The sequence below is a fragment of the Salmo salar genome, chromosome 16 (assembly GCF_965601325.2).
Source record: "Salmo salar chromosome 16, fSalSal1, whole genome shotgun sequence".
In the NCBI taxonomy this organism is placed as follows: Eukaryota; Metazoa; Chordata; class Actinopteri; order Salmoniformes; family Salmonidae; genus Salmo; species Salmo salar.
Genome location: NC_138306.1, coordinates 95814200 through 95840581, shown reverse-complemented (window position 1 = coordinate 95840581; position 26382 = coordinate 95814200). Strand labels below are relative to the sequence as shown.

At 45.7% G+C, this 26382-nt stretch overlaps 1 protein-coding gene across 1 annotated transcript; it reads right to left on the bottom strand.

Annotated features, from left to right (window-relative positions):
- Positions 1-10146: 10146 nt before the first annotated feature.
- Positions 10147-13121, bottom strand: LOC123727920 (BTB/POZ domain-containing protein KCTD12-like). Its single transcript, XM_082963191.1, has one exon. The coding sequence runs from the start codon at positions 12987-12989 to the stop codon at positions 12153-12155; it is 837 nt and encodes a 278-aa protein (XP_082819317.1). The 5' UTR covers positions 12990-13121; the 3' UTR covers positions 10147-12152.
- Between the last annotated feature and the right edge of the window lie 13261 nt (positions 13122-26382).

Below are 26382 nucleotides of genomic sequence, written 5' to 3'. Positions count from 1 at the left end.
CCAAGAGGCTTCTAAACAGCTTCTATCCCCCAAGCCATCAGACTGCTGAACAGCTTCTACCCCCAAGCCATCAGACTGCTGAACAGCTTCTACCCCCAAGCCATCAGACTGCTGAACAGCTTCTACCCCCAAGCCATCAGACTGCTGAACAGCTTCTACCCCCAAGCCATCAGACTGCTGAACAGCTTCTACCCCCAAGCCATCAGACTGCTGAACATCTGATCAAATGGCTACCCAGACTATTTACACTGCCCCCCCCCCCCCCTTTTACACCACTGCTACTCTCTGTTATTATCTATGCATAGTCACTTTAATAACTCTACCTACATCTACATATTACCTCAATTACCTCGACTAACCGGTGCCCCCTGACTAACCGGTGCCCCCCAACTAACCGGTGCCCTCGACTAACCGGTGCTACCATCAGTTTACACAGAGGGGTTCATGAGATCAGAGATGCTGCTGTAGATCAGAGATGCTGCTGTAGATCAGAGATGCTGCTGTAGATCAGAGATGCTGCTGTAGATCAGAGATGCTGCTGTAGATCAGAGATGCTGCTGTAGATCAGAGATGCTGCTGTAGATCAGAGATGCTGCTGTAGATCAGAGATGCTGCTGTAGATCAGAGATGCTGCTGTAGAGCAGAGATGCTGCTGTAGAGCAGAGATGCTGCTGTAGATCAGAGATGCTGCTGTAGATCAGAGATGCTGCTGTAGATCAGAGATGCTGTTGTAGATCAGAGATGCTGCTGTAGAGCAGAGATGCTGCTGTAGAGCCGAGATGCTGTAGTAGAGATGCTGCTGTAGAACAGAGATGCTGCTGTAGAGTAGAGATGCTGCTGTAGAGTAGAGATGCTGCTGTAGAGTAGAGATGCTGCTGTAGAGTAGAGATGCTGCTGTAGAGTAGAGATGCTGCTGTAGAGTAGAGATGCTGCTGTAGATCAGAGATGCTGTTGTAGATCAGAGATGCTGTTGTAGATCAGAGATGCTGTTGTAGATCAGAGATGCTGTTGTAGATCAGAGATGCTGCTGTAGAGTAGAGATGCTGCTGTAGATCGGAGATGCTGCTGTAGATCGGAGATGCTGCTGTAGATCGGAGATGCTGCTGTAGAACGGAGATGCTGCTGTAGAACGGAGATGCTGCTGTAGAGAAGAGATGCTGCTGTAGAACAGAGATGTTGCTGTAGAGTAGAGATGCTGCTGTAGAGTAGAGATGCTGCTGTAGAGTAGAGATGCTGTTGTAGAGATGCTGCTGTAGAGTAGAGATGCTGTTGCAGAGATGCTGCTGTAGAGATGAGATGCTGCTGTAGAGATGAGATGCTGCTGTAGAACAGAGATGCTGCTGTAGATCAGAGATGCTGTTGTAGAGTAGAGATGCTGCTGTAGATCAGAGATGCTGCTGTACAGCTGAATGTTGGTATAATATACAAGCTTTGACTAACCTCAACCCCAGGCTTCAGCTTCACCTTCTAGACTGGTCTGACTAACCTCAACCCCAGGCATCAGCTTCCCCTTCTAGACTGGTCTGACTAACCTCAACCCCAGGCTTCAGCTTCACCTTCTAGACTGGTCTGACTAACCTCAACCCCAGGCTTCAGCTTCCCCTTCTAGACTGGTCTGACTAACCTCAACCCCAGGCTTCAGCTTCACCTTCTAGACTGGTCTGACTAACCTCAACCCCAGGCTTCAGCTTCACCTTCTAGACTGGTCTGACTAACCTCAACCCCAGGCTTCAGCTTCACCTTCTAGACTGGTCAGACTAACCTTCAACCCCAGGCTTCAGCTTCACCTTCTAGACTGGTCTGACTAACCTCAACCCCAGGCTTCAGCTTCACCTTCTAGACTGGTCTGACTAACCTCAACCCCAGACTTCAGCTTCACCTTCTAGACTGGTCTGACTAACCTCAACCCCAGGCTTCAGCTTCACCTTCTAGACTGGTCTGACTAACCTCAACCCCAGGCTTCAGCTTCACCTTCTAGACTGGTCAGGACTTCTGCCCGCTCATTTCTATTCTGCTTGTTTACAGGGATATTAGCCAGTGCCACAGACTACCAAATAGACATCTAGGTTGATACCCACCACAAGACAATTTGAGTTCACCATCGACTTAAAGCCACAATGTGTAATTTTACTGTGGCTGTTTCCCACTGATGTAACAGTATGTCCTTGTTCCTGTTTCCAGACTGTATGCTGCTGTGTGTGTTTAACAGTCCCAGTGTTTACTGTGATACCAGGCAGAGGAGGAATGTGGAGTGGTTGTGGCTGGCTAGGGGCTGTTTAGACCATCTGGACATGTATTCATCCTTGTCTTGTTGGACTGCTGATCTGGGATCAGTTCTGCCCTTTAAATCACACTGTATCAGATGGATATATGAACAGGAAGGACCTGATCCCAGCTCAGTACTGCTACTCTAAGACTTTCACATATTTGGTTTCTTGTTTATCCATTTCTGGGAACATTACGTCTGTGACTAAATCACAGCTTCAAGAGCATTACGTTTAGCTTCAGTTCATTTCTCATTCTTCTGTTTTCCATGATGTGAAACTAACACGGGTTTGGACTTATCATTGACTAGTTACTGGTAACCCGTGTATAAAGCCAAGCTATCATTGACTAGTTAATGGTAACCCGTGTATATAGCCAAGTTATCATTGGCTAGGTCCTGGTAACCCGTGTATAAAGCCAAGCTATCATTGGCTAGGTCCTGGTAACCCGTGTATAAAGCCAAGCTATCATTGACTAGTTAATGGTAACCCGTGTATAAAGCCAAGCTATCATTGGCTAGGTCCTGGTAACCCGTGTATATAGCCAAGTTATCATTGACTAGGTCCTGGTAACCCGTGTATAAAGCCAAGCTATCATTGGCTAGGTCCTGGTAACCCGTGTATATAGCCAAGTTATCATTGGCTAGGTCCTGGTAACCCGTGTATATAGCCAAGTTATCATTGGCTAGGTCCTGGTAACCCGTGTATATAGCCAAGTTATCATTGGCTAGGTCCTGGTAACCCGTGTATATAGCCAAGTTATCATTGGCTAGGTCCTGGTAACCCGTGTATAAAGCCAAGCTATCATTGGCTAGGTCCTGGTAACCCGTGTATAAAGCCAAGCTATCATTGGCTAGGTCCTGGTAACCCGTGTATAAAGCCAAGCTATCATTGACTAGGTCCTGGTAACCCGTGTATAAAGCCAAGCTATCATTGGCTAGGTCCTGGTAACCCGTGTATAAAGCCAAGCTATCATTGGCTAGGTCCTGGTAACCCGTGTATATAGCCAAGTTATCATTGGCTAGGTCCTGGTAACCCGTGTATAAAGCCAAGCTATCATTGGCTAGGTCCTGGTAACCCGTGTATATAGCCAAGTTATCATTGGCTAGGTCCTGGTAACCCGTGTATATAGCCAAGTTATCATTGGCTAGGTCCTGGTAACCCGTGTATAAAGCCAAGCTATCATTGGCTAGGTCCTGGTAACCCGTGTATAAAGCCAAGCTATCATTGGCTAGGTCCTGGTAACCCGTGTATAAAGCCAAGCTATCATTGGCTAGGTCCTGGTAACCCGTGTATAAAGCCAAGCTATCATTGGCTAGGTCCTGGTAACCCGTGTATAAAGCCAAGCTATCATTGGCTAGGTCCTGGTAACCCGTGTATAAAGCCAAGCTATCATTGGCTAGGTCCTGGTAACCCGTGTATAAAGCCAAGCTATCATTGGCTAGGTCCTGGTAACCCGTGTATAAAGCCAAGTTATCATTGGCTAGGTCCTGGTAACCCGTGTATAAAGCCAAGCTATCATTGGCTAGGTCCTGGTAACCCGTGTATAAAGCCAAGCTATTTTTACTCATTGTGGATTTATTCCTGGTGTTACTATTTTTTACTTTAATTTTTTTTCCTGCATGTTTTTTATCATCATGCTAAAGTTCCCCTTTTTTAAAGACAAAGGATGGTTTTTTTTCTCCCAATTGTGTTTGTGAGAATCTTTGAACTCGTCATCCGTCCATGAAAGTCCAAACCCGTGTTAGTTTCACACCATGGAAAACAGAAGAATGAGAAATGAACTGAAGTTAAACTTAATGCTCTTGAAGCTGTGATTTAGTCACAGACGTAATGTTCCCAGAAATGGATAAACAAGAAACCAAATATGTGGAAGTCTTAGAGTAGCAGTACTGAGCTGGGATCAGGTCCTTCCTGTTCATATATCCATCTGATACAGTGTGATTTAAAGGGCAGAACTGATCCCAGATCAGCAGTCCAACAAGACAAGGATGAATACATGCCCAGATGGTCTAAACAGCCCCTAGCCAGCCACAACCACTCCACATTCCTCCTCTGCCTGGTATCACAGTAAACACTGGGACTGTTAAACACACACAGCAGCATACAGTCTGGAAACAGGAACAAGGACATACTGTTACATCAGTGGGAAACAGCCACAGTAAAATTACACATTGTGGCTTTAAGTCGATGGTGAACTCAAATTGTCTTGTGGTGGGTATCAACCTAGATGTCTATTTGGTAGTCTGTGGCACTGGCTAATATCCCTGTAAACAAGCAGAATAGAAATGAGCGGGCAGAAGTCCTGACCAGTCTAGAAGGGGAAGCTGAAGCCTGGGGCTGAGGTTAGTCAGACCAGTCTAGAAGAGGAAGCTGAAGCCTGGGGTTGAGGTTAGTCAGACCAGTCTAGAAGGTGAAGCTGAAGCCTGGGGCTGAGGTTAGTCAGACCAGTCTAGAAGGTGAAGCTGAAGCCTGGGGTTGAGGTTAGTCAGGCCAGTCTAGAAGGTGAAGCTGAAGCCTGGGGTTGAGGTTAGTCAGACCAGTCTAGAAGGTGAAACTGAAGCCTGGGGTTGAAGGTTAGTCTGACCAGTCTAGAAGGGGAAGCTGAAGCCTGGGGTTGAGGTCGGTCAGACCAGTCTAGAAGGTGAAGCTGAAGCCTGGGGTTGAGGTTAGTCAGACCAGTCTAGAAGGTGAAACTGAAGCCTGGGGTTGAAGGTTAGTCTGACCAGTCTAGAAGGGGAAACTGAAGCCTGGGGTTGAGGTTAGTCAGACCAGTCTAGAAGGTGAAGCTGAAGCCTGGGGTTGAGGTTAGTCAGACCAGTCTAGAAGGTGAAACTGAAGCCTGGGGTTGAAGGTTAGTCAGACCAGTCTAGAAGGTGAAGCTGAAGCCTGGGGTTGAGGTTAGTCAGACCAGTCTAGAAGGTGAAACTGAGTTATCTGGGGTGGAATGGCCACTGTTCAGTCAGACCAGAGTCTGAGGTACCAGTCCAGGGATAATGGTGTTGATGTGAGCCATGACCAGCCTTTCAAAGTATTTCATGGCTACAGATGTGAGACCAAGGTAACCGGACATTTAGACCGGTTACCTTGGCGTTTCCTGGGTTCAGGTACTATGGTGGTCTACCTGAAACATGTTGGTATTACAGACTAAGTCATGGAGAGATTGAACATGTCTGATCTCAAGGACATTTCCACGTTGGAGGATTCCTTGTTCTCAAGACATCCCCAATGACATGTCCATGTACTGTAGGAAAATTCCTAGTAATCACAATGTCCCTGAGGATATTTCTATTTAAAAGATGTAGAATTCCTGAAAATCTATTTTCCTGTATTTATTGTGTGAAAGTTGCTCCAGCACTAATACAGGACATCTCTCATTGGCTGTCTTATGTTGCGCAAAATCCTCTGCTTCGTCCTAAATGAATAGAAGGGATTACAGATTACCCAGAGGACTGGACTACATGAATAGAAGGGAATACAGATTACCCAGAGGACTGGACTACATGAATAGAAGCTGGACTGTGAAGCACCCTATTCCCTATGTAGTGCACTAATTTTAACCAGGGGCAAGTTGGTACACAGGACTGAGTGTTTTGTTGTGGAGAGAGAAAGGCTCTAACCCTGTCCCTTTGTCCCTACATAGCGCACTACCCTGTGGGCCCTGGTCAAAAGTAGTGCACTACATAGGGAATAGGGAGCCATTTGGGAGACAGACTGTCCGTCTCCTTTTATCCACCAGGGAGAGAAGCTGACAACGGCTCTTCCTGTGTTCACCAGACACCAAGAGGAACGAAGAAAAGAGTTTCCTGTTCCTGTACAGATGGGACATCAGCTGACTCTAGACAGGGAAATGGATTCCTGTACAGATGGGACATCAGCTGACTCTAGACAGGGAAATGGATTCCTGTACAGATGGGACATCAGCTGACTCTAGACAGGGAAATGGATTCCTGTACAGATGGTTGATGGGAAATCAGCTGACTCTAGACAGGGAAATGGATTCCTGTACAGATGGTTGATGGGAAATCAGCTGACTCTAGACAGGGAAATGGATTCCTGTACAGATGGTTGATGGGGACATCAGCTGACTCTAGACAGGGAAATGGATTCCTGTACAGATGGTTGATGGGGGCATCAGCTGACTCTAGACAGGGAAATGGATTCCTGTACAGATGGGACATCAGCTGACTCTAGACAGGGAAATGGATTCCTGTACAGATGGGTAATCAGCTGACTCTAGACAGGGAAATGGATTCCTGTACAGATGGGACATCAGCTGACTCTAGACAGGGAAATGGATTCCTGTACAGATGGGACATCAGCTGACTCTAGACAGGGAAATGGATTCCTGTACAGATGGGACATCAGCTGACTCTAGACAGGGAAATGGATTCCTGTACAGATGGTTGATGGGAAATCAGCTGACTCTAGACAGGGAAATGGATTCCTGTACAGATGGTTGATGGGAAATCAGCTGACTCTAGACAGGGAAATGGATTCATGTACAGATGGTTGATGGGGACATCAGCTGACTCTAGACAGGGACATGGATTCCTGTACAGATGGTTGATGGGAAATCAGCTGACTCTAGACAGGGAAATGGATTCCTGTACAGATGGTTGATGGGGACATCAGCTGACTCTAGACAGGGAAATGGATTCCTGTACAGATGGTTGATGGGGGCATCAGCTGACTCTAGACAGGGAAATGGATTCCTGTACAGATGGTTGATGGGACATCAGCTGACTCTAGACAGGGACATGGATTCCTGTACAGATGGTTGATGGGAAATCAACTGACTCTAGACAGGGAAATGGATTCCTGTACAGATGGTTGATGGGAAATCAGCTGACTCTAGACAGGGACATGGATTCCTGTACAGATGGTTGATGGGAAATCAACTGACTCTAGACAGGGAAATGGATTCCTGTACAGATGGTTGATGGGAAATCAGCTGACTCTAGACAGGGAAATGGATTCCTGTACAGATGGTTGATGGGGACATCAGCTGACTCTAGACAGGGAAATGGATTCCTGTACAGATGGTTGATGGGAAATCAGCTGACTCTAGACAGGGAAATGGATTCCTGTACAGATGGTTGATGGGGAAATCAGCTGACTCTAGACAGGGACATGGATTCCTGTACAGATGGTTGATGGGAAATCAACTGACTCTAGACAGGGAAATGGATTCCTGTACAGATGGTTGATGGGAAATCAGCTGACTCTAGACAGGGAAATGGATTCCTGTACAGATGGTTGATGGGGACATCAGCTGACTCTAGACAGGGAAATGGATTCCTGTACAGATGGTTGATGGGGACATCAGCTGACTCTAGACAGGGAAATGGATTCAAAGCAGCTCGGCTATGTTTGTGTGTTTTTGGTTTTACTATCCTGGACCAGAAGTCCTCAAAAGGACAGTTTAATAAGGACAATGTGGGGACATTTCGTCGGTTCCCAAAAGGAAAAAGGTAGGGTTAGGGGTTAGGGGTTACATCTAGGGTTAGGGTTACATCTAGGGTTAGGGTTACATCTAGGGTTAGGGTTACATTTAGGGTTAGGGGTTACATCTAGGGTTAGGGTTAGGGTTACATCTAGGGTTAGGGTTACATCTAGGGTTAGGGTTAGGGGTTACATCTAGGGTTAGGGGTTAGGGGTTAGGTTCAGAGTTAGGTTTACATTTAGGGTTAGATTTGAGGTTAGGGTTAGAGGTAGGTTAAGGTTAGAGCTAGGTTAAGAGTCAGGGTTAGATTTGAGGTTAAGGTTAGAGTTAGGTTAAGGGTCAGAATTAGAGTTAGGGTTAGATTTGAGGTTAGGTTAGAGTTAGGTTAAGGGTTAGGGTAAGAATTAGAATTCAGGTTAGATTTGAGGTTAGGTTAGAGTTAGGTTAAGGGTTAGAATTAGAATTCAGGTTAGATTTGAGGTTAGGGTTAGAATTAGAATTCAGGTTAGATTTGAGGTTAGGTTAGAGTTAGGTTAAGGGTTAGAATTAGAATTCAGGTTAGATTTGAGGTTAGGGTTAGAATTAGAATTCAGGTTAGATTTGAGGTTAGGTTAGAGTTAGGTTAAGGGTTAGAATTAGAATTCAGGTTAGATTTGAGGTTAGGGTTAGAATTAGAATTCAGGTTAGATTTGAGGTTAGGGTTAGAATTAGAATTCAGGTTAGATTTGAGGTTAGAGTTAGGTTAAGGGTTAGGGTAAGAATTAGAATTCAGGTTAGATTTGAGGTTAGGGTTAGAATTAGAATTCAGGTTAGATTTGAGGTTAGAGTTAGGTTAAGGGTTAGGGTAAGAATTAGAATTCAGGTTAGATTTGAGGTTAGGGTTAGAATTAGAATTCAGGTTAGATTTGAGGTTAAGGTTGGTTTAGGTTTAGGGGAAATAGGATTTGAGTGGGAATCCATTGTTTGGTCCTAACAAGGATAGAAAAACAAATGTGTGTTTGTTTGTATGAACAGGCTGGGGGAGGAAACGTGTAGCAAAAATGTCTAAATGAAGCCTGTATCTGCAGGATTGCCACAACCCACATGTAAATACAACGGTAGAGCTATAGAGAAGCATTGACCATAGTCTTTCATCATCTGGGTTAAAGTCTTGATCCTCTTTCCTTCTGTGGCGTCTCTACATCTGTTTCCACAGACCGCACAGTACACAATCTGCTGTGTGTGTGTGTGTGTGTGTGTGTGTGTGTGTGTGTGTGTGTGTGTGTGTGTGTGTGTGTGTGTGTGTGTGTGTGTGTGTGTGTGAGACATCAGGAACCTTATCAGAGACAGACATTAACTCCATACAGTGTTGCTGTTGAGCTCTGTGAGAGGAAGTTTAGAACACTTTCCTGTCAGAGTGGATTCTATAGAACACTTTCCTGTCGGAGTGGATTCTATAGAACACTTTCCAGTCATAGTGGATTCTATAGAACACTTTCCAGTCATAGTGGATTCTATAGAACACTTTCCAGTCATAGTGGATTCTATAGAACACTTTCCTGTCAGAGTGGATTCTATAGAACACTTTCCTGTCAGAGTGGATTCTACAGAACACTTTCCTGTCAGAGTGGATTCTATAGAACACTTTCCTGTCAGAGTGGATTCTGCAGAACACTTTCCTGTCAGAGTGGATTCTGCAGAACACTTTCCTGTCAGAGTGGATTCTATAGAACACTTTCCTGTCAGAGTGGATTCTATAGAACACTTTCCTGTCAGAGTGGATTCTATAGAACACTTTCCTGTCAGAGTGGATTCTATAGAACACTTTCCTGTCAGAGTGGATTCTATAGAACACTTTCCTGTCAGAGTGGATTCTATAGAACACTTTCCTGTCAGAGTGGATTCTATAGAACACTTTCCTGTCAGAGTGGATTCTATAGAACACTTTCCTGTCAGTGGATTCTATAGAACTCTTTCCTGTCAGAGTGGATTCTATATAACACTTTCCTGTCAGAGTGGATTCGATAGAACACTTTCCTGTCAGAGTGGATTCTATAGAACACTTTCCTGTCAGAGTGGATTCTGCAGAACACTTTCCTGTCAGAGTGGATTCTGCAGAACACTTTCCTGTCGGAGTGGATTCCATCCTCTTTCAATGCTTGACACCAACATAAAATAAACATTTCTGAGGGTGTATTCTCTGTTTACCCAGAAGTTAAATCTCATGTAGTTTGGTTAGTCTGTCCACATGAGATTAACAAGGGTGTGAAACAATGTATAACTTTCATAGTGACTGCAGAGTGTTGGGAATATGGCTCTTTTTCCCCCTACTGAAAAATATCTCTCGGCTGCTCGATTAAATCCTAGAATGACTTTGTCATCATAATCTTTAGCCCAGATGTTTTGGTCTGTTCTAGACATGATACAAACAAATTCAGGAACACATAAATCCAAATATTACTTTGATATGATTTATTTTAAAATTGAAAATACAGCTTTAGATGTTGAAACACAAATAACGCAACTTATCCAGTAGAGGCCTGTCAACCCAAGACAAAGCCAAGAGGGAGTTAGGTTCAACAGCCCAGAGGGAGTTAGGTTCAACAGCCCAGAGGGAGTTAGGTTCAACAGCCCAGAGGGAGTTAGGTTCAACAGCCCAGAGGGAGTTAGGTTCAACAGCATGTCAACCCAAGACAAAGCCAAGAGGGAGTTAGGTTCAACAGCCCAGAGAGAGTTAGGTTCAACAGCCCAGAGGGAGTTAGGTTCAACAGCCCAGAGGGAGTTAGGTTCAACAGCATGTCAACCCAAGACAAAGACAGGAGGGAGTTAGGTTCAACAGCCCAGAGGGAGTTAGGTTCAACAGCCCAGAGAGAGTTAGGTTCAACAGCCCAGAGGGAGTTAGGTTCAACAGCCCAGAGGGAGTTAGGTTCAACAGCCCAGAGGGAGTTAGGTTCAACAGCCCAGAGGGAGTTAGGTTCAACAGCCCAGAGGGAGTTAGGTTCAACAGCCCAGAGGGAGTTAGGTTCAACAGCATGTCAACCCTCACACGCCTTGTGCTTGTTCTGTGTAAATGTTTGTGTGGTGTGTGTGTGTAAATGTTTGTGTGTGGTGTGTGTGTGTGTGTGTGTGTGTAAATGTTTTTGCGGTGTGTGTGTGTGTAAATGTTTTTGCGGTGTGTGTGTGTGTAAATGTTTTTGCGGTGTGTGTGTGTGTGTGTGTAAATGTTTGTGTGGTGTTTGTGTGGTGTGTGTGTGTAAATGTTTGTGTGGTGTGTGTGTGTAAATGTTTGTGTGGTGTGTGTGTAAATGTTTTTGCGGTGTGTGTGTAAATGTTTTTGCGGTGTGTGTGTACATGTTTTTGCGGTGTGTGTGTACATGTTTTTGCGGCGTGTGTGTGTGTGTGTAAATGTTTATGTGGTGTGTGTGTGTAAATGTTTATGTGGTGTGTGTGTGTAAATGTTTGTGTGGTGTGTGTGTGTGTAAATGTTTTTGCGGTGTGTGTGTGTGTAAATGTTTTTGCGGTGTGTGTGTGTGTAAATGTTTGTGTGGTGTGTGTGTGTGTGTAAATGTTTGTGTGGTGTGTGTGTAAATGTTTTTGCGGTGTGTGTGTACATGTTTTTGCGGTGTGTGTGTAAATGTTTTTGCGGCGTGTGTGTGTGTGTGTGTGTGTGTAAATGTTTATGTGGTGTGTGTGTGTGTAAATGTTTATGTGGTGTGTGTGTGTAAATGTTTATGTGGTGTGTGTGTGTAAATGTTTGTGTGGTGTGTGTGTGTGTGTGTGTGTGTAAATGTTTGTGTGGTGTGTGTGTGTGTGTGTGTGTGTAAATGTTTTTGCGGCGTGTGTGTGTGTGTGTAAATGTTTATGTGGTGTGTGTGTGTAAATGTTTTTGCGGTGTGTGTGTAAATGTTTTTGCGGCGTGTGTGTGTGTGTGTAAATGTTTGTGTGGTGTGTGTGTGTGTGTGTGTGTAAATGTGTGTGTGTGTGTGTGTAAATGTGTGTGTGTGTGTGTGTGTGTGTGTGTGTGTGTGTGTGTGTGTGTGTGTAAATGTTTATGTGGTGTGTGTGTGTAAATGTTTATGTGGTGTGTGTGTGTGTGTGTGTGTGTGTGTGTGTGTGTGTGTGTGTGTGTGTGTGTGTGTGTTGGCATGTTAGTAGAACAACATTGAGAACAGCAGTCAGTATAACTGTATAATATAGACTGGTCTGCAACAGGAAATATACCTCCGTTAGACTTATATAGGCCTCGGAAAATCAACAACCAACCACGTCCATACTTTCAGAATAATCCTCAGTAACCTTTAACCTTTCCCACAATCACATGGGGACAATATAAAGAAGACAGAGGAGTTTTCACATTTCCGCAGGTAGTCTCTCTACCGTACAGGTGAGCGTCACATGACGTCACTGTCCCAGTACCGTCGGGTAGTAAGGCTACCTAACGGCCGGGTAACGGAACGGGTTGGTCAGTCCCGGGAGAACACGTATTCGGTGTAGCTGGTCCAGATTTTGTCCTCGTTCGGGTCGCTGCTCGCGTACGCGCACGTCCCCGTGGAGCTGCAAGCCACCATGTGGAAACCGACCTCCGCGAGCCTGTCGAACGCCTGCTCGAGAAAATTATACTTCAGATAATACCGGGAGGTGTACCTCTCAGGTGGTTTGTCCGGGTCTCTGCTCTCGTTCAGAGTCTCTCCGAAAACTTCTTTGGCCAGGGACGTCTTTCCGCAAACCGTTATTCTGGCCACTCGTCTGAACTTGGCGTCCGTTTGAATATCCCTCCCGATGGTGTAGGAGCCCCGGTAACCAATGGTAATAAAGCCATGCTTCTGGAACGGGGAAGGAAGGCTCGGTGTCGGGCTGCTCACGGCCGTCGCCGTGATACTGCTACTACTCAGAGCGCACGCAAGCGAAGCCTCTTCCGGGTCCCCGTGCGCGCCCAGCTCGTCCCCGGGAGAGACGTCTTTACTCACTGTCCGTCTGAGACGCTGTGAGAGCTCATGCAGCTGGAAGAACTCTGCCTCCTTCTGTAACCGACCTCTCTCTTTGAAGAAGTCCGGTAAAACGATGTCCCTTTCCCGCAGATAATCCAGAATATACCTGAACAGAAATCCATCCCGGTCAAAGAAGTATCGTCCTTTGCGATCTTTCGGTAGTTCTGTAGGGTTCTTCTGTCTGAACATAGTCCACAGGAGAGAGTTTGGGACGGAGACTAAAGTTGCGTGTCGAGTTACATACACTTGCCCGCCGACGTTTAATTCTATTATATCAGAAAAGGACGACTGTTGGTTCTCGCTGTGTGCCATGTCTCTCCTGCGCGCCTGGCTGGGTAGAACTCCAACCGACTTGGAGAATCCAGGAAACGGACAAAAAAATAACAACAGTACAAATGTAACGGGTTTTGTTTATATGGCTGGAGTTGTGTGGGAGGAGAGAGGAGGAGACGGACTGGGGACGCAGCAGAATATTGCTGAAAAGTTAACTCTTCATGGACAGAGTTTTTGACTTCCCCTTCAGTCAGTATGGAAGACTACTCTTTTATTACAAGTAAAGCTATGAATCCACTCAAGACTAGTGGTGTAAAGTAATTAAGTAAAAAATACTTTCAAGTACTACTTAAGTAGTTTTTTTTTACGGTATCTGTACTTTACTATTTATATTTTTGACTACTTTTACTTTTACTTCACTATATTCCTAAAGAAAATAATGTACTTTTTTACTCCGTACATTTTCCTTGACACCCTAAAGTACTCGTTCCATTTCGAATGCTCAGCAGGACTGGACAATTGTCCAATTCACACACTTCTCAAGAGTCGTCCCTACTGCCTCTGATCTGACAGATTCACTAAAACACAAATGCTTCGTTTGTAAATGAGTGTTGGAGTGTGGCTTCTGGATATCCTGAAAAAAAGAAAAATGGTGCCGTCTGGTTTGCTTAATAATATAAAGAATGTGAAATTATTTATACTTTTACTTTTGATACTGAAGTATATTTAAAACCAACTACTTTTAGACTTTTACTCACGTAGTTTTTCACTGGCGGACTTTCACTTTTACTTGAGTCATTTTCTATTAAGGTATCTTTACTTTTACTCAAGTATGAGAATTGACTATTTTTTCCACCGTTGGTCAAGACAGGAAGAGACTGACATCTAGTGGGGATGATGAGTGCATATAAGGCCACGTTTACACAGGAAGCCCAATTCTCATATTTTCCCACTAATTCTTATTTTTGACCAATCTGATCAGATCTTTTGCCAATAACTGGGGAAAAAATGGTCAGAATTGGGCTGCCTGTATAAACAGGGGTTCTCAATAGACAGAGACCCTCCAAGCCTTCAGGGGTTCTCAATAGACAGAGACCCTCCAAGCCTTCAGTGGTTCTCAATAGACAGAGACCCTCCAAGCCTTCAGGGGTTCTCAATAGACAGAGACCCTCCAAGCCAATAGACAGAGACCCTCCAAGCCTTCAGTGGTTCTCAATAGACAGAGACCCTCCAAGCCTTCAGGGGTTCCCAATAGACAGAGACCCTCCAAGCCTTCAGGGGTTCCCAATAGACAGAGACCCTCCAAGCCTTCAGTGGTTCTCAATAGACAGAGACCCTCCAAGCCTTCAGTGGTTCTCAATAGACAGAGACCCTCCAAGCCTTCAGGGGTTCCCAATAGACAGAGACCCTCCAAGCCAATAGACAGAGACCCTCCAAGCCTTCAGGGGTTCCCAATAGACAGAGACCCTCCAAGCCAATAGACAGAGACCCTCCAAGCCTCCAGGGGTTCCCAATAGACAGAGACCCTCCAAGCCTTCAGTGGTTCTCAATAGACAGAGACCCTCCAAGCCTTCAGTGGTTCTCAATAGACAGAGACCCTCCAAGCCTTCAGGGGTTCTCAATAGACAGAGACCCTCCAAGCCTTCAGGGGTTCTCAATAGACAGAGACCCTCCAAGCCTTCAGGGGTTCTCAATAGACAGAGACCCTCCAAGCCTTCAGGGGTTCTCAATAGACAGAGACCCTCCAAGCCTTCAGTGGTTCTCAATAGACAGAGACCCTCCAAGCCTTCAGGGGTTCTCAATAGACAGAGACCCTCCAAGCCAATAGACAGAGACCCTCCAAGCCTTCAGGGGTTCTCAATAGACAGAGACCCTCCAAGCCTTCAGGGGTTCTCAATAGACAGAGACCCTCCAAGCCTTCAGGGGTTCTCAATAGACAGAGACCCTCCAAGCCTTCAGGGGTTCTCAATAGACAGAGACCCTCCAAGCCTTCAGGGGTTCCCAATAGACAGAGACCCTCCAAGCCTTCAGGGGTTCTCAATAGACAGAGACCCTCCAAGCCTTCAGGGGTTCTCAATAGACAGAGACCCTCCAAGCCTTCAGGGGTTCTCAATAGACAGAGACCCTCCAAGCCAATAGACAGAGACCCTCCAAGCCTTCAGGGGTTCTCAATAGACAGAGACCCTCCAAGCCTTCAGGGGTTCTCAATAGACAGAGACCCTCCAAGCCTTCAGGGGTTCCCAATAGACAGAGACCCTCCAAGCCTTCAGGGGTTCCAATAGACAGAGACCCTCCAAGCCAATAGACAGAGACCCTCCAAGCCTTCAGGGGTTCCCAATAGACAGAGACCCTCCAAGCCCAATAGACAGAGACCCTCCAAGCCTCCAGGGGTTCCCAATAGACAGAGACCCTCCAAGCCTTCAGTGGTTCTCAATAGACAGAGACCCTCCAAGCCTTCAGGGTTCTCAATAGACAGAGACCCTCCAAGCCTTCAGGGGTTCTCAATAGACAGAGACCCTCCAAGCCTTCAGGGGTTCTCAATAGACAGAGACCCTCCAAGCCTTCAGGGGTTCTCAATAGACAGAGACCCTCCAAGCCAATAGACAGAGACCCTCCAAGCCAATAGACAGAGACCCTCCAAGCCTTCAGGGGTTCTCAATAGACAGAGACCCTCCAAGCCTTCAGGGGTTCTCAATAGACAGAGACCCTCCAAGCCTTCAGGGGTTCTCAATAGACAGAGACCCTCCAAGCCTTCAGGGGTTCTCAATAGACAGAGACCCTCCAAGCCTTCAGGGGTTCTCAATAGACAGAGACCCTCCAAGCCTTCAGGGGTTCTCAATAGACAGAGACCCTCCAAGCCTTCAGGGGTTCTCAATAGACAGAGACCCTCCAAGCCTTCAGGGGTTCTCAATAGACAGAGACCCTCCAAGCCTTCAGGGGTTCTCAATAGACAGAGACCCTCCAAGCCTTCAGTGGTTCTCAATAGACAGAGACCCTCCAAGCCTTCAGGGGTTCTCAATAGACAGAGACCCTCCAAGCCTTCAGGGGTTCTCAATAGACAGAGACCCTCCAAGCCTTCAGGGGTTCTCAATAGACAGAGACCCTCCAAGCCTTCAGGGGTTCTCAATAGACAGAGACCCTCCAAGCCTTCAGTGGTTCTCAATAGACAGAGACCCTCCAAGCCTTCAGTGGTTCTCAATAGACAGAGACCCTCCAAGCCTTCAGGGGTTCTCAATAGACAGAGACCCTCCAAGCCTTCAGGGGGTTCTCAATTGACAGAGACCCTCCAAGCCTTCAGGGGTTCTCAATAGACAGAGACCCTCCAAGCCTTCAGGGGTTCTCAATAGACAGAGACCCTCCAAGCCAATAGACAGAGACCCTCCAAGCCTTCAGGGGTTCTCAATAGACAGAGACCCTCCAAGCCTTCAGGGGTTCTCAATAGACAGAGACCCTCCAAGCCTTCAGGGGTTCTCAATTGACAGAGACCCTCCAAGCCTTCAGTGGTTCTCAATAGACAGAGACCCTCCAAGCCTTCAGGGGTTCTCAATAGACAGAGACCCTCCAAGCCAATAGACAGAGACCCTCCAAGCCTTCAGGGGTTCTCAATAGACAGAGACCCTCCAAGCCTTCAGGGGTTCTCAATAGACAGAGACCCTCCAAGCCTTCAGGGGTTCTCAATAGACAGAGACCCTCCAAGCCTTCAGGGGTTCTCAATAGACAGAGACCCTCCAAGCCTTCAGGGGTTCTCAATAGACAGAGACCCTCCAAGCCAATAGACAGAGACCCTCCAAGCCTTCAGGGGTTCTCAATAGACAGAGACCCTCCAAGCCAATAGACAGAGACCCTCCAAGCCTTCAGGGGTTCTCAATAGACAGAGACCCTCCAAGCCTTCAGGGGTTCTCAATAGACAGAGACCCTCCAAGCCTTCAGGGGTTCTCAATAGACAGAGACCCTCCAAGCCTTCAGGGGTTCTCAATAGACAGAGACCCTCCAAGCCTTCAGGGGTTCTCAATAGACAGAGACCCTCCAAGCCAATAGACAGAGACCCTCCAAGCCTTCAGGGGTTCTCAATAGACAGAGACCCTCCAAGCCAATAGACAGAGACCCTCCAAGCCTTCAGGGGTTCTCAATAGACAGAGACCCTCCAAGCCTTCAGGGGTTCTCAATAGACAGAGACCCTCCAAGCCTTCAGGGGTTCTCAATAGACAGAGACCCTCCAAGCCTTCAGTGGTTCTCAATAGACAGAGACCCTCCATGCCAATAGACAGAGACCCTCCAAGCCTTCAGTGGTTCTCAATAGACAGAGACCCTCCAAGCCTTCAGTGGTTCTCAATAGACAGAGACCCTCCATGCCAATAGACAGAGACCCTCCAAGCCAATAGACAGAGACCCTCCAAGCCTTCAGTGGTTCTCGATAGACAGAGACCCTCCATGCCAATAGACAGAGACCCTCCATGCCAATAGACAGAGACCCTCCAAGCCAATAGACAGAGACCCTCCAAGTCAATAGACAGAGACCCTCCAAGCCTTCAGTGGTACTCAATAGACAGAGACCCTCCAAGCCAATAGACAGAGACCCTCCAAGCCTTCAGTGGTTCTCAATAGACAGAGACCCTCCAAGCCTTCAGTGGTTCTCAATAGACAGAGACCCTCCAAGCCAATAGACAGAGACCCTCCAAGCCAATAGACAGAGACCCTCCAGATAATTGAACAAGAGTGACATCTAGTGTCCAATGTAGAAAAATGCAGATCGGAACATGACTTGAGCACATCTTCATTCTTATCACGTATCACCAGTGGAGAGAGCAGTAACACAGGCTATCTACAGTAAGGGACTGACCAGGGACTACTAGACAGTCCTGATAGTGGTCTGAGAGCAGTAACACAGGCTATCTACAGTAAGGGACTGACCAGGGACTCCTAGACAGTCCTGATAGTGGTCTGAGAGCAGGCTATCTACAGTAAGGGACTGAACAGGGACTACTAGACAGTCCTGATAGTGGTCTGAGAGCAGTAACACAGGCTATCTACAGTAAGGGACTGACCAGGGACTACTAGACAGTCCTGATAGTGGTCTGAGAGCAGTAACACAGGCTATCTACAGTAAGGGACTGACCAGGGACTACTAGACAGTCCCGATAGTGGTCTGAGAGCAGTAACACAGGCCATCTACAGTAAGGGACTGACCAGGGACTACTAGACAGTCCTGATAGTGGTCTGAGAGCAGGCTATCTACAGTAAGGGACTGGAATAAGAGGACAATATAATGGATCTCCCTCTACCCTGCTGAATAAGAGGACAATATAATGGATCTCCCTCTACCCTGCTGAATAAGAGGACAATATAATGCATCTCCCTCTACCCTGCTGAATAAGAGGACAATATAATGCATCTCCCTCTACCCTGCTGAATAAGAAGACAATATAATGCATCTCTCACTCTACCCTGCTGAATAAGAGGACAATATAATGCATCTCTCACTCTACCCTGCTGAATAAGAGGACAATATAATGCATCTCTCCCTCTACCCTGCTGAATAAGAGGACAATATAATGCATCTCTCCCTCTACCCTGCTGAATAAGAGGACAATATAATGCATCTCCCTCTACCCTGCTGAATAAGAGGACAATATAATGAATCTCCCTCTACCCTGCTGAATAAGAGGACAATATAATGCATCTCCCTCTACCCTGCTGAATAAGAGGACAATATAATGAATCTCCCTCTACCCTGCTGAATAAGAGGACAATATAATGCATCTCTCACTCTACCCTGCTGAATAAGAGGACAATATAATGCATCTCTCACTCTACCCTGCTGAATAAGAGGACAATATAATGCATCTCTCACTCTACCCTGCTGAATAAGAGGACAATACAATGAATCTCCCTCTACTCTGCTGAATAAGAGGACAATATAATGCATCTCTCTCTACCCTGCTGAATAAGAGGACAATATAATGCATCTCTCACTCTACCCTGTTTAATAAGAGGACAATATAATGAATCTCCTTCTACCCTGCTGAATAAGAGGACAATATAATGCATCTCCCTCTACCCTGCTGAATAAGAGGACAATCTATAATGCATCTCTCACTCTACCCTGCTGAATAAGAGGACAATATAATGCATCTCTCACTCTACCCTGTTTAATAAGAGGACAATATAATGAATCTCCCTCTACCCTGCTGAATAAGAGGACAATATAATGCATCTCCCTCTACCCTGCTGAATAAGAGGACAATATAATGCATCTCTCCCTCTACCCTGCTGAATAAGAGGACAATATAATGCATCTCTCCCTCTACCCTGTTTAATAACCCTCCTATTATGTTGCGGGTCAATTGCACCTATTTTCCACTTCTGAATTGTCTAAAATACTAGTTAACCTCTCGGTTTTCTCCATTAAATAACTTTTCCTCGTTCAGGGTCGTGAACCTAACTTCATAATGTTGGACACACTGATGTGTTGTGGAATGTCGGTGTAGATTTTGTATACGGACATGATGCTGGGTTCCCGTGTGGCTCAGTTGGCAGAGCATGGTGTTTGCAACGCCAGGGTTGTGGGTTCGATTCCCACGGGGGGGACCAGTACGGAGAAAGAATTTATGAAATGTATGTATTTCACTACTGTAAGTCGCTCTGGATAAGAGCGTCTGTTAAATGACTAAAATGTAAAAAAAAAAATGTAATTGCTGTAGGTCATTCTGACCCGGAGGTTTTCATGTGTACAGATATTTTTTTGCACAGGTCCAAAATAAACACGTGTTTTTTTTACTATTAATTCATTTATAATTATGTTTTGGGTGAAAAGGAGCTTTTTCCCAGGTTTCTGTTTCTCAGTGCGAGAACAGCAGGTCTCTGACACGGACACACAGAATGAGCTACAAACAGAAAAATGTTTGTTTGTGAGAAGAAAAAAAAAAACATATTTCCTAAGTTCTTGAATATAACGTTTTTTGAAATCAAATGTATTTCTTCTTTCTGACAAGACAAAAATAAAGTTTTGTCGGGTTTTTACTTGAGTTTAAACTGTGTTTGTTTACTCTCCCTCTCTTCACTCACCAGTCAGATTGTTGTTATGTGACCCAGAGACGACGCGGGGCTGTGTGTGTGTGTGTGTGTGTGTGTGTGTGTGTGTGTGTGTGTGTGTGTGTGTGTGTGTGTGTGTGTGTGTGGTGTGTGTGTGTGTGCGCGCGAGAGACACACACACCGGGCAGAGCCTGCCAATCAGGAAGGGAGAGGTTAGGAGGGTTACTGCTCTGCCTCTACTACCCACTCTACCCCCACGCACACCCAGACACACACACTGTCAGCATAGACAGGTATACAGGTAGAGACAGGTATACAGGTAGAGACAGGTATACAGGTAGAGACAGGTATATACAGGTAGAGACAGGTAGAGACAGGTAGAGACAGGTATATACAGGTAGAGACAGGTAGAGCGAAGGGAGCCACTGGAGTTGTTTAAAGCAATGATGAAATCCTTTTCTCCTCTTAATATCTCTCTCTCTCTCTCTCTGTCTCTCTCTCTCTGTGTCTCTCTCTGTCTCTCTGTCTCTCTGTCTCTTTCTGTCTCTCTCTCTCTCTCTCTCTCCGTCTCTCTCTGTCTCTGTCTCTCTCTCTGTCTCTCTCTGTCTCTCTCTCTCTCCCTGTCTCTCTCTGTCTCTCTCTGTCTCTCTCTCTGTCTCTCTTCTCTCTCTCTCTCTCTCTACTAACCAATCAGCTGCTACACCAGACCAGACAGCACCTGTTACTAACCAATCAGCTGCTACATCAGACCAGACAGCACCTGTTACTAACCAATCAGCTGCTACATCGGGGGGGGGGGGGGGGGGGACAGAGCGAGACAGAGGGTGGGGGGGAGATAGGGAGAGAGACAGAGGGTGGGGGGGAGATGGGGGGAGAGACAAGAGGGTGGGGGGGAAGATAGGGAGAGAGACAGAGGGTGGGGGGGAGATAGAGAGAGAGAGAGAGAGATTCCTCTGGCTGGTGATTTGAACAGTATTCTAATGAGATATTCCACAGCTGGCCTCGTTGCTGTGTCTCCAAGACAGACTGACTGGAGGAAGTAGTTCCCTAACGACGGCTCCTCAGGGAGGAAGTAGTTCCCTAAAGACGGATCCTCAGGGAGGAAGTAGTTCCCTAACGACGGCTCCTCAGGGAGGAAGTAGTTCCCTAACGACGGCTCCTCAGGGAGGAAGTAGTTCCCTAAAGACGGATCCTCAGGGAGGAAGTAGTTCCCTAACGACGGCTCCTCAGGGAGGAAGTAGTTCCCTAACGACGGCTCCTCAGGGAGGAAGTAGTTCCCTAACGACGGCTCCTCAGGGAGGAAGTAGTTCCCTAACGACGGCTCCTCAGGGAGGAAGTAGTTCCCTAACGACGGCTCCTCAGGGAGGAAGTAGTTCCCTACCAACCACTCCTAGTCCCCTAACCTGTCCTCTTCTCACTGACCTCATTCTCTTTCTCTCTCTCCCTCTGTCCTCTCTCTCTTACCTCTCTCTGTCTCTCTGTCTCTGTCTCTCTCTCTCTCTCTGTCTGTCTGTCTGTCTGTCTGTCTGTCTGTCTGTCTGTCTGTCTGTCTGTCTGTCTGTCTTGTCTGTCTGTCTCTCTCTCTGTCTCTGTCTCTCTCTTACCTCTCGCTCTCTGTCTCTCTCTCTCTCTCTGTCTCTCTCTCTCTCTCTGTCTCTCTCTCTCTTTTACCTCTCTCTGCTGGAGCAGGAGACTGGGACTGGGGGGAACATGAGCAGTCTGCCTGCACGATGCTGCCTTCCAGACTGGTGCCAAGAAGGTTTGGGATGTGAAGAAGCTGTCACCTCCATTCATGGGATACAGTTACATTATGTGTGTAGTATTATGCAAAAGCTATTTTGTCATTTTAAGCATAAAAAAAAATATATATGTATGTTCATATCAGAAAAGCTCAAAGACAACTTGATGGACAAGACGGGATAAATACTGTGGAGACATAAAAAGCTTTTTAGGCTTGTCTGTTGGATCTAAACGATGTTTCTTCACTCTGGAAACACAACTTCTGTATGGATCTACTGTCAGTTCTATCTTCATTGGACTGTCTGTCAGTTCTATCTTCATTGGGCTGTCTGTCAGTTCTATCTTCATTGGGCTGTCTGTCAGTTCTATCTTCATTGGACTGTCTGTCAGTTCTATCTTCATTGGGCTGTCTGTCAGTTCTTCTATCTTCATTGGACTGTCTGTCAGTTCTATCTTCATTGGACTGTCCTGTCAGTTCTTCTCTCTTCATTGGACTGTCTGTCAGTTCTATCTTCATTGGGCTGTCTGTCAGTTCTATCTTCATTGGACTGTCTGTCAGTTCTATCTTCATTGGACTGTCTGTCAGTTCTATCTTCATTGGACTGTCTGTCAGTTCTATCTTCATTGGACTGTCTGTCAGTTCTATCTTCATTGGACTGTCTGTCAGTTCTATCTTCATTGGACTGTCTGTCAGTTCTATCTTCATTGGACTGTCTGTCAGTTCTATCTTCATTGGACTGTCTGTCAGTTCTATCTTCATTGGACTGTCTGTCAGTTCTTCTATCTTCATTGGGCTGTCTGTCAGTTCTATCTATCTTCATTGGGCTGTCTGTCAGTTCTTCTCTCTTCATTGGACTGTCTGTCAGTTCTATCTTCATTGGACTGTCTGTCAGTTCTATCTTCATTGGGCTGTCTGTCAGTTCTATCTTCATTGGGCTGTCTGTCAGTTCTATCTTCATTGGACTGTCTGTCAGTTCTATCTTCATTGGACTGTCTGTCAGTTCTATCTTCATTGGACTGTCTGTCAGTTCTATCTTCATTGGACTGTCTGTCAGTTCTATCTTCATTGGACTGTCTGTCAGTTCTATCTTCATTGGACTGTCTGTCAGTTCTATCTTCATTGGACTGTCTGTCAGTTCTATCTTCATTGGACTGTCTGTCAGTTCTATCTTCATTGGACTGTCTGTCAGTTCTATCTTCATTGGACTGTCTGTCAGTTCTATCTTCATTGGACTGTCTGTCAGTTCTATCTTCATTGGACTGTCTGTCAGTTCTTCTCTCTTCATTGGACTGTCTGTCAGTTCTATCTTCATTGGACTGTCTGTCAGTTCTCTCTTCATTGGACTGTCTGTCAGTTCTATCTTCATTGGACTGTCTGTCAGTTCTATCTTCATTGGACTGTCTGTCAGTTCTTCTCTCTTCATTGGACTGTCTGTCAGTTCTTCTATCTTCATTGGACTGTCTGTCAGTTCTATCTTCATTGGGCTGTCTGTCAGTTCTTCTATCTTCATTGGACTGTCTGTCAGTTCTATCTTCATTGGACTGTCTGTCAGTTCTATCTTCATTGGACTGTCTGTCAGTTCTCTCTTCATTGGACTGTCTGTCAGTTCTCTCTTCATTGGGATTTTTTTTTCTGAAACCAAGGCCTCTCTTTTCTCTATTTAAATTGTTGTTTTTCTTTATTCAGAAAACAACCACGTCCGAATCCGTCAATTAGGGTTTGAACTCCGTGCAAGGAGTTATCGTTACCAGACCTGGCTGTTCACAGAGGCAACTCGACACTTTCGGTTAGAATGTGTATCAATTACGGCAGGTAACCTGGTAGTTAGAGCGTTAGGCCAGTAACCAGCAGGTATCCTAGTGGTTAGAGTGTAGAGGAGGCAGGTAGCCTAGTGGTTAGAGTGTAGATGGGGTAGGTAGCCTAGTGGTTAGAGTGTAGAGGAGGCAGGTATCCTAGTGGTTAGAGTGTAGAGGAGGCAGGTAGCGTAGTGGTTAGAGTGTAGAGGAGGCAGGTAGCCTAGTGGTTAGAGTGTACAGGGGGTAGGTAGCCTAGTGGTTAGAGCGTTGGGCCAGTAACCGGCAGGTAGCCTAGTGGTTAGAGCGTTGGGCCAGTAACCGGCAGGTAGCCTAGTGGTTAGAGCGTTGGGCCAGTAACCGGCAGGTAGCCTAGTGGTTAGAGCGTTGGGCCAGTAACCAGCAGGTAGCCTAGTGGTTAGAGCGTTGGGCCAGTAACCAGCAGGTAGCCTAGTGGTTAGAGCGTTGGGCCAGTAACCGAAAGGTTGCTGGATCGATTCCCCGAGCTGACAAGGTGCTAATCTGTCGTTCTCCTCCTGTTCCCCGGTAGGCTGTCATTGTAAATAAGAATTTGTTCTTAACTGATTAAGTTAGTTAAAATAAAATTGTACCCAGTTCAGAACCATGGACAGTGACCATTCACCCAATAGATATGTGAGTTTATAATGATTTGATTTGTTTTCTAATTCTTTGTGTATCTGTGTAATCTGAGGGAAATATGTGTCTCTAATATGGTCATACATTTGGGAGGAGGTTAGGAAGTGCAGCTCAGTTTCCACCTCATTTTGTGGGCAGTGTTGCACATAGCCTGTCTTCTCTTGAGAGCCAGGTCTGCCTACTGCGACCTTTCTCAGTAGCAAGACTATGCTCACTGAGTCTGTACATAGTCTAAGATTTCCTTAATTTGGGGTCAGTCACAGTGGTCTCTCTCTCTCTCTCTCTCTCTCTCACACACACACACACACACACACACACACACACACACACACACACACACACACTTGCGTACACCACTAGTAACGGTAGGAAAAACCCAGTGACGTTTCTCGTGCTCATTATTCTCATCAAAAAGGATGTTCACTTTTCTCTCTCTGACCGCGCGTGAACACCGGACGTCTGACGCCACTCTTATAAAAGTCACCGGGAGGGACGATCCTAGCACGAGCTCTTGAGTTGATCATTACTTAGTTTTCAAGCAGGGTTACCGGAGAATAACGCACTGGGGCCAGTGTTTATCTCTACACCCAGTTCGTTGAGAAGCGGCTTTAAACCTCAAGTTTCCGGTAGAGCCAAGAGACATTTCAGGTAACTTGTCTATTTACTCATTTTTGTTGTTGCTGTTGCTGAAGACATGTTAGACCATGTAAAGGAATCTCTACATCATTGTAAAGTAAATCAGTCTGTATTATTATTATTATTATTTAAAAAAAATATATACCATTGTTCCAGATATTGCCTATATAATAATTTTCCGATTTGAGGAGGGCTGTGTTTAAAAAGGACACGTTTGATATTTTAAATAGATGTTTTTCGCAGTGATATTACATTTCTCCCGTCAGAAGATGAAGTCCGTTTTAACGCGTCAACAGCTCTACGGACTGTCTGAGGGTTGTGCGTAATGGGCTTTTTGCGCACATACATAGAGATTTTGGAAACTAGTCTGGGGATTTAAAAAAAAAAAGAAGATTGTTGTCTTATTTCTGATGTTATAAAATAGTAACATAATAAATCTAAGGAAATAACATAACAAAAGATAATTACAAGTATAATGTTTTTGTCTTTATTTGATCTTTTAGGCTATTCGTCCATCCTTCACTGCCACTCAATTCAATGTCCACTTTCTCTCCGCACCCCACCACGCAGGTCTGAATGCCATCCGGTTTCTAGCGAGGACACACGGCTCAGCTACGAGCTAAAAAACAAACAAGACAAGATGACCGGCATCCACGTGGAGGGACTGGCGGCGATCGCCCTCTTCTACGTTCTAATCCTCGCGGTGGGGATCTGGGCAGCGTGGAAGAACAAACACGCCGGGGAAGCGGAGGGTACAGACCGCAGTGAAACCATCATGGTCGGTGGCAGAGACATTGGTTTATTTGTAGGGGGTTTTACCATGACCGGTGAGTTTCGTTGTGTGTGGATGATTGCGATAGGTTAGTCGATTTCCTATTTGTAAGTTGATTTCTAAATAAAGGTGATTCTGGATTCTAGAAGTTTACTAACAGAATGTTGTAGGACGATAGACTTTTTAAAATGTTTTAATGTTTTACTTGATTGATATAAAAACCGGTTGTAAAAACATATAAAGGCTGATTCAATTTGATAACTCATGCTCGATGGTTAGGAGAAATGCTTTAACTAAAGCCACTAACTAACATGTTTGAAATGCAACATTGAACATCTTTAGTTTACAGATTTTTTTATTTTTTTAAATACATTTTTCCGTGAAGAAACTCATAATCGGACCAAGCGTTCATTTTCAAGCACAATTCAAAAATAAGCGCAATGTTGTAACCTTGTCGTTTGGTTTTACGCGCGTCGGGTTATCGTGATTTTACTCTCTGAATTACTGTCGGCTGAACATTTCCATTTAGTTGTTGTCGTCATTGCAGCGACCTGGGTTGGTGGTGGATATATCAACGGAACAGCGGAGTACGTCTATCTTCCTGGGTATGGCTTGGCTTGGGCACAAGCGCCTTTTGGATATGCGCTAAGTCTAGTCGTAGGTGAGTCATCTCAATATAAACGGTGTGTTCGGAAAGTATTCAGACCCCTTCAATTTCTCCAAATTGTGTTACCTTACAGCCTTATTCTAAAATTGATTAAATTGTCCCCCCCCCCTCATTAATCTACACACAATACCCCA